Below are 12,786 nucleotides of genomic sequence, written 5' to 3' on the forward strand. Positions count from 1 at the left end.
CATGTCCTGCATGGCAGCTGGCATGCACTCAAGTGGTTGCAGGATGAGGACCCCAGGGTGAAAGTTGCCGCAGGATACCAAAAAGGACCACGTGGCTTTCAAAAAGCACAAATAAACACACTTTTTGTTGATTCCTCACAGGAATAAAAGCCAGTCTGAACAAGAGCAGATTGTGTGGTCAAACCGTTGTTTAGACTGCATCACATCATGCTGTGGGGAAGAGGACGCAGAAGAATGAAGTAGCAGGGAGGAAGCCAAGATTGAACACTTCTCCCTGATACTTAGGTTCAGAGAGTGCTTGTTTTTAATGTCAGGGCATTTTGAATGATGCAATCCAGTCTAAGATGGAACATTTGGGCTTCTATAGGAAGGGGTTTAACGCAAACAAACAATCCAACCAACAAAAACACATGTTTTGAGTAAAACAACCTGCTCCTTCCCTCATTCCAAAGCAGCCTTGCCCGGGAACTATTCTGGCATGTCGTCTGCTATTTGTGCCAACTGGGTCTTGTCTTTTGCTGCCCTGCAACCAATCAAAATATCAGATAATCTTCCCCCACCTCTTGGGGACTTTCTCATCCTTAATAATAAATGGCCACACCCTGCTTTTATTACAGTCAGAAATTTTAAGGGGTTTCTCCTATATTTTCTCTTATACAAAAACCTTCGGAGCTTTGCCCACAGCTTCCCTTCCCTTTCCTAAGCTTCTACCGGGCTCCCCTCCTGTGCGGATTCACTGAGGTTTAAGAAAATCAGGTAACCCACAGTAGCTTTCCCTACAGTGTTGATTTTTATATGGCTCTTCCTGTGTGATGTAAGGCCGGCTCGCTGGCTGAACCGTTTCCCACACTCCGCACACTTGTAGGGCTTCTCTCCTGTGTGGATGCGCACGTGGGTCATGAGGTTCCCCTTCTGGCTAAAGGTCTTCCCGCAATCCGAGCACTTATAGGGGTTCTCTCCCGAGTGGATCCGCTTGTGCGCAATGAGATTCCACTTCCGGTTGAAGCTCCTCCCGCAGTCCGAGCATTTGTATGGGGTCTCTCCCTTGTGAATCCTCTTGTGGCCCGTGAGGTACCGCTTCTGATTGAAGCTCTTCCCGCACTCGGAGCACTTGAACCGCCGGTCCCCCGTGTGGCTCCGCTCCAGCGGGATGAGGCTGGAGCTCTGAGCGAACGTTTCCCCACAGTCCAAGGAACTGAGCAGCATCTCCTCCGGAGCGACCGGCTCGTGCTTGAGCAGGCCCCTGCTTGGCCTGGCCCCGGCTTCACCGGCGTTCAGTTTCTCACAGTCCTGGGCTTTGGTTTCTCTCCCCTGGAAGTCGCCTTCCCAGCAGGCAGCAGCTTCACCCGTCCTGTTTTCCGGGTCCTTCCTTGGCTTCCTGGCTGTTCCCTGCTGACCGAACCGCACGGCCCCCTGTTCATAATTTTGGAAAACTAAGCCTATCCTCATCGAGGCATCGTGTGGTTCCACCTGATTGGAACTCTCTGTGTGGTGAATGCTCTCTCCCACCTGTCTGTCTTCCACTGCAGTGAGACAAAAAGGATCAAGCGACAAGCAAGGCTCAGCCATAGATTATTCTCTGAACTGAAAAGCAACATTTTCCATACATTTCTTTTTAAAATGGAGAAACACCACCGCAAATGTTAAAACTGCATGGACCTTGAGATCATGGGCAGAGGTCCTTCTCTGAGAGCCCTCCTTGAAGGGGGTGAGGAGGGTGGTTATTAGAAGGGCCTTCTCAGTGGTGGCACCTCATCTGGGGGATATGCTCCCCAGAGAGGCTTGTCTGGCACCAACTCTTTACTCACTTCAATGCCAGGTCAAAACCTGTTTATTTACCCAGTTTTAAAAAACGTTAGTTTTAATATATATATTACCTATTGTAGTTTAAACCAAGTACTGTTGCCTAGTTTGAATGGCTTGAATTCTTTTGTACAGACTTCACCAGGTAGCTTTAGGCAAGCCAGTATTGAGAGCCAGTGTGGTGCAGTGGTTAAGAGCATGGGACTGGGACTCAGACGATCTGGGTTCTAGTCCCCGCTCAGCCATGGGGCCAACTGGGTGACTTTGGGCCAGTCACAGACTCTCAGCCCAACCTACCTCACAGGGTTGTTGTTGTGGGGATAAGATGGAGGAGGAGATGTAAGCTGCCTTGAGCCCTTTGTAGGAAAAAAGCAGGATATAAATCGAAAAATAAATAAATAATAAGCCACTCTCTCAGGCTTGGTCCTGCCCCTTGGCAATATTGGCAGGGATACTAAGTCTGGCTTAATTTGTGGGGCTGCAGCCTAGGAAGACAAGTGGACCCAATTGCCATATTCCTGACTGATGGCCAAGATCATCTCCAGAGGCTCTTCTCCAGGTGCCGCCGCTCACAATAACGTGATGAGGGCTAGCCGAGAAAAAGTCTTCTCTGTGGTGACCAACTTGTCTGTGGAGCAAGCTCTACCTCGTGTCTTCACTGCATACAGTTAGACCAAGGTTAAGAACTTCCAGCAGGCCTTGGATTCCTAATCTGGTGCTCCGGCTATTAAGCTGATGCGTTTGATGCCTTGAAGGCACAGTCTCAGGCAAATCTAGACGAGAGAAAAGGTCTGTTGTTGTAAGGGCGTCTGCCAGTCAGATGACACATTAATTAATTCATTACTCAGCTACACCATCTGCATGAAGCACTTCTAAGCACGTGTTAAAGTGCTGCAGAAATGTTATTACGAAAAGCAGACAAAACTATAGCAAGATCGTGGGCCATGGATTAGACCATGGGTCCTCAAACTGCAGCCCGCGGGACGGATCTGTCCGCGTGTGTGCTTGCTGCGTGGGCAGGGAGGTGGTGGCTTGCTTGCTCAGAGATGGTCTCCGAATGAGCAAGCCACCGCCGTGCATGCCCATGCGTGTAGGTGCCGCCTTTCAACTGGCCCCTTATCGAAAAAGTTTGAGGACCCCTGGCTTAGACTGTTGTTGAATAACAAAGACACACATTATGGTCAGCTTACAAGACCGGCTCTTGGTTGCAGGGGATCCTGGGTAAATGGTGGCTTCCTGACTGAAGAGGCAGCACTTCTAGCAGCACTGGGGAGCATGTTCTGGATATCCTTTCAATTCCCCACAATGCTCCTAAACAACACTAACTGAAGGGCATTGTGGGAAATTTTTAATAGGGCTCGGAACAGACACCTGTTGCCACTATGAGTAAAGATAAGTGAGAAGTGGGTCCTTAGCAGCTGCCCTGTGATACCAAGTACCGGTGCCAACTATGGCTATGTAAAACCTCCCTTTTTATTCTCTTTGCACCTAACTGCAGAACAGCAATGCCTAAACAAAGGACCCTTGGCCGAGAAAATTTTCTGGAGCAGAGGTTTATCAGTGACCTGGTTCACACAATCAAACAGCCCTTTCTAGCTAGGTGTGGTGTGTGATATTCGAACCGTTTTGAATATTCGAACCGTCAATGCCCAGCTGTGACTCGCTGTGCCCGAGAAACACCTGAGTACTGTGGGTTAAACAGCCCTCACCTAATCACAGTCTCTGGGTTTGCATGAGACAGCAAGTCAGAGATGGGCACTGAATATGCAGATTCCACCCATCATGCACAGCGGCCCTCTGTGGCTTAAGCAGCCCATGGTGGGCTGCTTTGAGCAGGCAAGCTGGCCCAGAGGCTGTACCACCCTAACCATGAAGCAGTAGCTGGAGGCGTGCTTACCTAGGGCGCTCCCTTCCTGGCTCTGCTCCAGCTTGGCTGATTTGCAGAACTGCTTGTTCCGAGTCTCCGAAGAAACCAGGTTTGCTTTGGAGGAATTTGCAGGCACCTCCAGGAAAGGGGCTGGAGCCTGAAATAACAGAATGGGAGAGATCAGGCCACAGCCAGGCGCTGATAGTGCTCCCGCCTGGAGGCAGAGTTGGGATGCGGGAGATGGAGAAAAACAAAACAAGAAAAGCCTTTTCTTAGGTATTACATGAGCGGAGCTGGCTGAAGTCAGGGGTCAGGCTAGATGGCTCAGGAGACCCCTTCCAACTCGCTGTGCTTCGATGTTTTTTCCTGATGTTTTTATTTGCTGTTCCCCATGAACTCCTCATTCCAGTTTTTCTCCAGGCCATCACATCTGTAGCAGTGCTACCAAATCTTTTCTACACCCCAACAGAGACTGATAGTAGCAGAGCTTTTCTGTAGAAGGCATCCTTTGAGGGGTTCCTCTTCACTTTTCATTGTCTGGTTTCATTTCAGCCAACTCTGCCACTTTTAGGCTGGCTCTCAACCTTCAAACGGTCGTGTCTGTTTAAAGAGCTTGCGGCAGCTGCCGCCATCAAGCCATCAATCAACTAGCACAAAGTAGCGGAATGACAGACACCACTTCGGATCTGTTCTTTCCGCATATACCCCAAGGAAGAAGAGAGGCCTGGTAAGGTCACTCTGTGACTGTAGCGATGGAGCTGTCAGTCACGGTCTCTCTCGCCTTTCTCTTCCCTGTCTGCCCAGTTTTTACAATGCAGAACTTGGGGAAAGCAAACAAACATCTCAAACAGTTTTCCAACACTCCCATGATCACAACACAGTTTTCCAAACACAAGTTTTCCAACACTCCCACGAACACTCCCACTTCCAACACTCCGGCCTGCTGAGCCGCCAAACGAGACCCAAATCCTCCCAGCGAATGCGCTTCTTCTCAGACTGCCTCAGGTCCCAGCCACCTTGGACTCCGAGGTGATCCAAACAGTATCTCAGAGGCAGGAGTCCTCATCTTGGACGCATGCTCCTTTTGAGGTGAATGCACAGCCCTACAGTTTATCATACACACCACGCCTTTCTGATATAGAAACACAGAAACAAAAGAGTCAGAAGGGGTCTCCTGGGCCATCTAGTCGGACCCCAGCTCCAGCCAGCTCCGCTCATGTGGTTGCCCAATCTTTCCTTGAGGACCTTCCCTGATGGGGCCTCCACCACCTCCCATGGAAGCCTGTTCCATATCCTAGGGGTCCTAAAGTCAGGAAAAACTTCCTGGCATCCAACCTGAAGCCTAGTTCCTTGAGCTTTGCCCCATGGAAACGCAACCTGCCCTCCACTGCAGGGAAGAACAGGTCATGGCCCTCCTCCACAGGACATCTCCTCACATACCTGCATCTTTCTCTGGTCAATAATGTAACCTACCCTACCACTGGGGAAACCTTTCTAATACTTGAGGAAATATTATTCCCCACACCTCACTGTGTCAGTAAACTGAAAACAAGAAGGAAAAAGAAGCAGTTGAGGGAACATGAGCAACACCCCACACTTCAGAAATGACAACATGATGGGCTGTTGGAGGGTCACTCAGTATCTACACCAGTGACTTCCTCTGTAGAGTCAGCCTGTCTCTTCTTTGGTCTCCCTTCCTTTTTCTGCCAACTATTTTTAGCTGTGATATACTGGCAGATACATTGGGAAACTTTGACGGTCAGCAAAAGAGTCGTGTGCAAGGTCAACGGCATCTCCTGCTAAAATGGGCTGGAGAACTGTAAACGTTGATCTTGATTTCTCTTGACAGGTGTCCTGTTCCTGTTTTGAGTTCTTGTAAGTCAAAATAATAAATTATTGGGGAAAATGGGTAGGGAACACATCCATGTCCCATCAATCCTAGCAAGCACAGCTGATGGGCAAGGGTGTTAGGAGCTGAAGTCCAGCAACACCTGGATGGATCCCATAAGTTCCCACACCTGGTCATCGAAAAGAAAATAAATGGGGAGCAACCTCCAAAATAACTCTCATGTGCTTGAGGCCAGAATTATGGCAACTGGTGATGAAAACCACCTCACCTTTTGTCCCCATTTCTTGCCGTCTCGCCGCCCCAGGAGGAAGCCCTCTGCCAGGACCACTGCTTGGCTGCAGCTCTCCGGACTGCTCTCCCGGACCCAGCTCTGCATCTCCAGGGGCAGGATGACCAGGAACTGCTCCAGAACCAGCAGCTCCAGGATCTGCTCCTTGGAGTGCCGCTCCGGCTTCAGCCACTGCCGGCACAGCTCCCGGAGCTTGTGGCACACCTCCCGGGGCCCTTTGGCCTCCTGGTAGCAGAACTGCCGGAAGCGCTGCCGCTGTGCCTCCACACGTAGGCCGGCGCCCCTGCTGGCGAGCTCCTCCTTCACTTTCGCAAAGGAGTCCCAGCTCGGGCAGGCCTTCTGGGCTTCTTCCCCAAGGCCCGGCAGGGTCTGGGTCACCCACCTTCCTCTCGACCAGTGGGCAGCGTCGGCTGCTCCTCGGAGCGAGGCCTGGACACCTTTGGCCGCTTCCCCCGGTGCAAGCGGGGGCTGCGATTCCAGCTCCGGGCTCTGGACACTCTTCAGGAACTCCTGCCACTGGGCCTCCCAGTGCTGCTGCTGCCGCAGCCCCTCCTCTGGGTCCTGCTTAATGTGCGGCAGGGGGTTCTTGCTCGGGAGGGTCCTCACGGTCCCCTCCTGGACCATCTGTGGGCGTCTCTGCCCTTCCCCTGGAGCCCCGTCCCACACTCTGGAGTCGGCCTTGCCCTGCTCCTCCATCTGGGGGCAAAGACGGCTGCTGCTGTGGCAGTGCTTCCTTCCTTCAAACAGTCTAACCCTGTCCCTTGTTCCCGATGTAGGGCAAGTTCCAACGCCTGGGGTCAGCGAGCTTTAATGCTCATGGTTCCTCGAAGAACATATCTTGGAAGGGCGACTGAGGATCTTTGTCCCGCAGCAAGATGTGGCTATCACCCTGTCCAGTGAGCCAAATAGCTTCTCCTGAACAGGCGGAGAGAGAAAGATAGGTGAAAGTTTGGAATAATTTTTAAAAATTTTCTTAACATAAACAGAATACAAAAAGAAGAAAAGTGTATGTAACATAACATAACATAAAGTTTCCAAGAGATTTTAAAGAAGTACAACCAATACATTCAAACCCACAAATTTATCTTTCTGTCATTCAGAAATCTATAGGAGTTCAGAAAATAAGTTATTATTCTGTACACCAACGTTCCAATTGCTTTAAGTCAATTATAGATCCTCAACTACTTTTTAAAGAATTTCCTTTTACATCCCTTTAATTGTACTGAATAGAATAGAATTTCTATTTGTCATCAAATTCTTCAACCAGTCTTCTGTTTACATAATTAGTTAATTTTGCCATCACTGCATATTCTGCCAGTTTATTTTTCCATTCTTCAATTGTTGGGAATTCTGGTGATTTCTATATAAAAGCAACTGTAATTCTTGCTGCAGTTGTCATATATTTAAATAACTTTGACATATTTTTTGGAAAAAGTCTCTGGCATATATTTAAAAGCATGAAAGTTTGGAATCATTCTTGATTGTAAGCTTCATGGGGCTGTGATCCAGTCCTCTGTGGAGAACCATATGCACAATGTTATTTGACAACAAAGGGGAAAATGCATCAATTCAAAAGCATCCAGAGCTGATCTATAGAGCAGTAACTGTTAGTAGGTTGCAGCGAAAACCAAAAGTTAGATAAGAGGTTTATTATGGCATACAAATTGGTTGACTGTGATCTACTTCACTAGATGCATGATGTGTGAGCCTTACTTAGCAGTGACGCACACACATGGTCAGGTACAGAGAAGAAAAATGCATAAACAGTGATGTCAGGAGTAAAAACAGTGATGTCAGGAGTAAATGAATCGGAAAAGCTATAACAGCTTTCTTCAATTTGCTGTCACCTGGGTTTCTTCATCAAAGGGGAAAAGGTGAGATATAAATGGAATGGAATCATAACACAACTCCCATCACTCCTGCCATGAACAATGGTTGGGGATGCTGGGAAATGTACTCCAATCCAGTATCCCTTATCACATAACAATTTCCTATTCAAGCAGAAGACCTGAACAGGGCTTACCAAGGCAGGACTCACAAGTGTGGAGCTAAGACTATACGCTTCCCAGAAAAGTCCTGCCCCTTGTTCCAGCAATGAATGTTTTGGTGGTTTGATTTTTCTTCAGTTTTTCCCCATTTTAAAAGGCTGAAAAATCTCACCTACGGCAGAGTTACCAGAAGGAACTGCTTTGGGGTGCAATCCAGAAGCCTCTGAACTCAGAGAAAGAAGCACAGAGGTGATCTTTACCTACCCGCTCTTCCTCTCCTTCAAATAAGCAACATGGACCATTCTGTTAAGCTAAAATCCACACGTGTGGTGTTTCGGCCCTGCTTCCTGACCCTCAGGATGAAAGAGTTTCCACATCCCGCCTCAGATTTTAAGAACAAAGAATTTTTTCCTCTTCTGCACAACTGAAATATAAACATTTTGGAGGTATTTATTTAGGAACCTGCCTTTAGGCAGCCACAAGTATTACTCTGCATGTGATGCACATAACTAATATTTCTCTCCCCGACTGCTCCGCTTTACAACCGTTTCTCTGTTCCTGACATGTTAGTTAGAACATGCTTCCCGGACCTGGGATCCCTAATCATGCCGTGGACTTCGACTCCCATTAACCCCAGCCAGCAGGGTCAAGGCCAGAAATCTTGGGAGTTGCCGGCCAAAGCACCCGGAGGGCTTCAGTCTAGAATGTTTGCCAGTCCTTTAAGTAAAAAACACACACACCCCGACCTTTAAACACGCGCATTTGTGCATTTTAAGTTCCCTCTAATACAGTCCCATCGTGACTTCGGGAGTAAGACTGGAGATGCCCTCATCACCTGTCGCTCGCCAGGTGGCCCTTTGGACTCTTCTGGACGGGGGTGGTCCGTACTCTGCCACCCGGCCCGGCCCTACCTACGCCGAATTTGGGGGTATGATCCGTTCCAATCACAAGCTCCCTGGCAGCAGGGTTTTATTTCGACTTTCCTTATTTTGGCTTGTTCAGAAAAGTTGACGTTGCTGCCCCATCCGCCACATCTCCCGCAACACCCTCCCTTTTAAAAGCCGAGCCCCCAAAAGCTCTCGGTCCCCTCCGAATGTTGCTACTTCGATGCCACCAATTCGGATGCGTTTGGACACGCGAAATCTCACTTCGGCGCCTTTCGGAGGCTCGATGGTCCCCCGGCTGGAGCTGGCGTTCAACTTTATTTTCAATTTGGGCTTCGAACACCTGAACGATTTTCGATCGGTCCTTCCCCCGCCCTGCAAACGCGGCCGCTCACGCCCCGCACCTTCCCCACGCCTCGTGAATCCGGCACATTTGCTCCGGCCACCCGCTCTCTGCTTAGGAAACCTCTGGCTTCGTCTGCAGCCCTTTCTTTGTGTGCCTCGCCGCCGCCGCCCCCTTTCTTTTGGAAATGAGCCCCCACCGTCCGACACCCCGCCGGGCGGCACGCACCTTTTCCTGCTGCCTTTGCAGCGCTTCGCCCCATGCAGAGCTTTGCAAGGTGCGCGGCTAGTGCAGATCCGGGCCCACTTTCTCCACAACCCGCCCGAGAAAATAAAGATTTTTTAAAATGCCACTTTCCCACCAGCAGGGCTTTCCTAAATTGGGGGGTGGGGGGAGGAAATGGTTTCGCAGCCGCTTCCAACACTTCCCTTCTAACATTTCCAGGCCTTGCTAGCAACTGCAGTGGGACTCGGTAGATTTAACCTTTTCAGGCATGTCCTGGCAGCTTTTCTCTGGGCTTCCGGCTAACGAGGATGGGCAAGCTTTTCCCCGGCGGCCAGACCCCTTGCCAGACTAGTCCTGGCTTCCCAAATGACGGAGACCTGTGCCTTCCTTCCTTCCCTTCGGCATTGCTCTAGAATAGCCCAAATTCTCCGCTCTGTTCTTGACAGTTCAAAGCATAAAATGCAACATAAAAATGTACTGTTAAAATGTAAAAACTGAGAATGACCTCATAAAATGGAAGTAAAAGTCTGAGTAAAACCTAGCAGCAGTACAAAAATTTATAGTACAGTAAGGATGTGAAAGGACAGATACTGAACAACTAACAATTGCTAAGATAATAAAGTCATTGCTAAGAAAATGAAAGTCTTCACTGGGCACCTGAAGGTGAACAGCATGAGCGCTAGGTTGAGCCTGGCCCAAAAGTTCATTCCATGATTGGGGTGCCACAGCAGAAAAGGCACTTTTCTCAGGAATCTTCAGGGGCTTATTGTCCTTTGACACACTTAAGGTGCAATCCTGTACATGTTTAGGCAGACTTTTGGCACCTTAAGGAATAATTTAGGTATGTTGATTGGTTGTAGCAAAACCAACTAGGATTATCGACTCACCTTCTAGCCACCTTCCCAAAGCTGGTGTGTGCAAGGTGTTTTGGACTACAACTCCCAGGATTCCTGACTGTTGACCATGTTGTCCATAGATGATGGGGGTCAAAGTGGCTGTTTTTTTCCTGCTCTTAAAAAAAAAAGCAGCACAAATAGCTGGAAAACTGTTAAATGGCTAGAAAACTATTAAATAGTTTTAAATAAATGTTTAAATAAATAGTTTTAAATAAATTAACTATTAATAGCTAGAAAACTATTAAAACAGAAATAGCTGGAAAACTAGGATGATGTCATGGTGCAAACTACCACGAGTGAGAAATCACGGGGGCACAATGGAGAGAGAAGCCCCAGGGGGTCTTGTGATGCCTTAAAGCAAGGAATAAGGAACCCCAAACTAGCCCTCCATATCCCCTTCCGGCCCCTGCTCCTTTCCCACAACTGCTTATACTTTGGTGCATTCCCAGGTGGCATGCAGTCCCCCCCCCCCCGACCCTGTGTAAAAGGTTCACATTCTCAGGCTTCTTGCCGAGAGAAAAATAGATGCTTATAGATGGATGTCCTGGCCCTGCCCTGTTTGCCACTCCCTCACCGCCCACCCCCGCAGGGGAATCCATCCCCAAGAGCTTCTTTGAAACTGAATGTGGTTCTTGGACTGCCTGAGGGTTCTCGGATGCACACAGTGTATTATTGTCTATGAAAGGGGGTGCCAGGATAAGCAGCAGTCTTGCTTTTGCTGCAATCAACATGATAGCCCCTCTGGAAAAAGAAAAAAACCTTGGCCCTTCTCAGACACCTGTGCCTAATGCATCACGGGGAGCAGCAAAGAAGCTGCTGAGCCCACACCAGCTCTGTGGTGACCCATTGCCAGCTCCATCACCTGCCCTGCCTGCTGGGAGGGGAGCTTCAAGCAGGAGCCCTTCCCTAAGAGTTGCACCGGCTTCCCGGGAGATTTAGGAGCTGCAAGATCCCCTGCATGGGGAGGACACCACGAGCAGGAAAGATTCTCCACTGTTCTCTTCCCGACTTGTGGGAAGGATACGAAGCCAGCAAAGGGGGTAAGCACAAGACGACTGTGCCAGTGTCTCCTCTGATGTAGCTGGAATTTATTTGAAGTGTTTTTATACCTCTCCTTCCGTATGTGCCCACCTGAACCCTGAGACCATCTGTGGAGGTCCTTTTCAGAGAGCCCCCACCAAAGGAAGCAAGGAAGGTGGCTAATAGGGGAAGAGCCTTCTTGGTTGTGGCACCCCGTTTGTGGAACGTGCTCCCCAAAGAGTCTTTCAGAGCCAGGTGAAACCTTTTTGTTTGGCCAATATTAATAGATTTTTATTTCAATTTTTATTGTAGTTTACAACTGTACCTCTAGATTGCTTTAGCTGCAGTCATGGTGGGGTGGATCGTTTTATTGGATTTATACTAATTGCATTGCTGTGATCTTATAATGACTGTTGTGTACTGGTTATTGTGTTCTGGCTTTCTGAACTGCCCGGGGGGCCTTGGGGCTGGTGGGTTGCATAGAACTACAATAAAGAAAGCAGCTTCCTCGCAATCAGCAGTAAAAAAAAAAAAAAAATTAGTCTTATCCTTCTAGAATTGCACTTTCAACAAGACAAGGAAAAAAAGGAGGGGAGGAAAAAGTAAGTCTTGCAACAGGGGTTCAAGAATGGCCAGGCTCCTAGCACTCATCTCTTGCTGGAAGGGCAGTTGCCTACAGCTCCCATTATCCCTCACCCTGTGCTGGGCGGGGCTGATGGGAGCTGCACTCCAATGATATCCAGAGGACCACAAGTTGCCTAGCCAGCATTAAAGCAAGATGGCCGCTGAAAACAGGCTCCGAATTCCTTTTGCTGCAGAACTGCACTTTGGAACAGGGCAACGGTGTGCGAAAAAGAGCGACAGTGTCTGCTTTTACGTTAAATGGTTTATTAAAAGAAATGGTGATCAATTACCATATCATTCTCACGGCCCCTTGCTGCCTCCGCTTGCCGGGGAATCGCAAACCTCCATTCATTATCTGCCAATTAGTAGGATGAAATGGTTCAGAGTGAAGGAAATGCCCACATCAGGGACCATCCGGCTCCCATTATCCTTGCCAGTGGCTAGACGAACTCAAGCTGATGGGAGTTGTAGGCCAAAATATTTCAAATGCTGCAATTACCCACTTCCCTCCTGGAAGGTTTCCTGAAGGCAGAGTTGGAGGCCATACAGGAGTTCCAATCAACCTAAAAACCTTCTTGCCCATGTAAAAAGGACCAGGGCTAGAGGCAGGCACTGCCGGCCTCTTGCTAAGGCCCACATCCAAGCATGGGCCACTCAAGGGCCCCCTGGAGTTGCTCCCCCTTATTCCCTGCCTCTCTCTCTCTCTCTGGCCCAGAGGAGAGTGGTGGGGAGAAGAGCCAGCACAGGGTAGTGGGAAATGGGACTCAGGCGTCCTGGGTTTGAGTCCCCACTCAGCCATGCAGTTCCCTGGGTGACTTTGGGCCAGCCACAGACTCTCAGCCCATCCCACCTCACAGGGTTGTTGTTGAGAGGATACGCCTGAGAAGAGGAGGAGAATTGTGTAAGCTGTTTTTTGTTCCTTGAAAGGAAAAAAGGTGGAATAAAAATATAAGCAGCAGCAGCAGCAGCCGTGGCAGCAGACACCGCCGCTTGCTGGC

At 49.1% G+C, this 12,786-nt stretch overlaps 1 protein-coding gene across 1 annotated transcript; it reads right to left on the reverse strand.

Annotated features, from left to right (window-relative positions):
* Positions 1-302: 302 nt before the first annotated feature.
* On the reverse strand, positions 303-10,185 carry LOC123025723 (zinc finger and SCAN domain-containing protein 31-like). Its single transcript, XM_044434675.1, has 4 exons — positions 10,136-10,185; positions 5,788-6,723; positions 3,701-3,827; positions 303-1,523 (listed from the first exon to the last, which is right to left on the reverse strand). The coding sequence occupies exons 2-4, from the start codon at positions 6,502-6,504 to the stop codon at positions 700-702; spliced, it is 1,668 nt and encodes a 555-aa protein (XP_044290610.1). The 5' UTR covers positions 6,505-6,723; positions 10,136-10,185; the 3' UTR covers positions 303-699.
* Between the last annotated feature and the right edge of the window lie 2,601 nt (positions 10,186-12,786).

Source organism: Varanus komodoensis, unplaced genomic scaffold, assembly GCF_004798865.1.
Source record: "Varanus komodoensis strain SLA01 unplaced genomic scaffold, ASM479886v1 scaffold280, whole genome shotgun sequence".
NCBI classification, from domain to species: domain Eukaryota; kingdom Metazoa; phylum Chordata; class Lepidosauria; order Squamata; family Varanidae; genus Varanus; species Varanus komodoensis.

Bases quoted from the DNA above. Each gene is read 5' to 3' on its own strand.
- LOC123025723 (XM_044434675.1), bottom strand. From the start codon at position 6,504: ATGGAGGAGCAGGGCAAGGCCGACTCCAGAGTGTGGGACGGGGCTCCA. The intron at 3,828-5,787 runs GTGAGGTGGTTT...CTGTTATTTCAG, and splicing joins GCAAGAAATGGGGACAAAAG to GCTCCAGCCCCTTTCCTGGA. The intron at 1,524-3,700 runs GTAAGCACGCCT...GTCTCACTGCAG, and splicing joins CCAGGAAGGGAGCGCCCTAG to TGGAAGACAGACAGGTGGGA.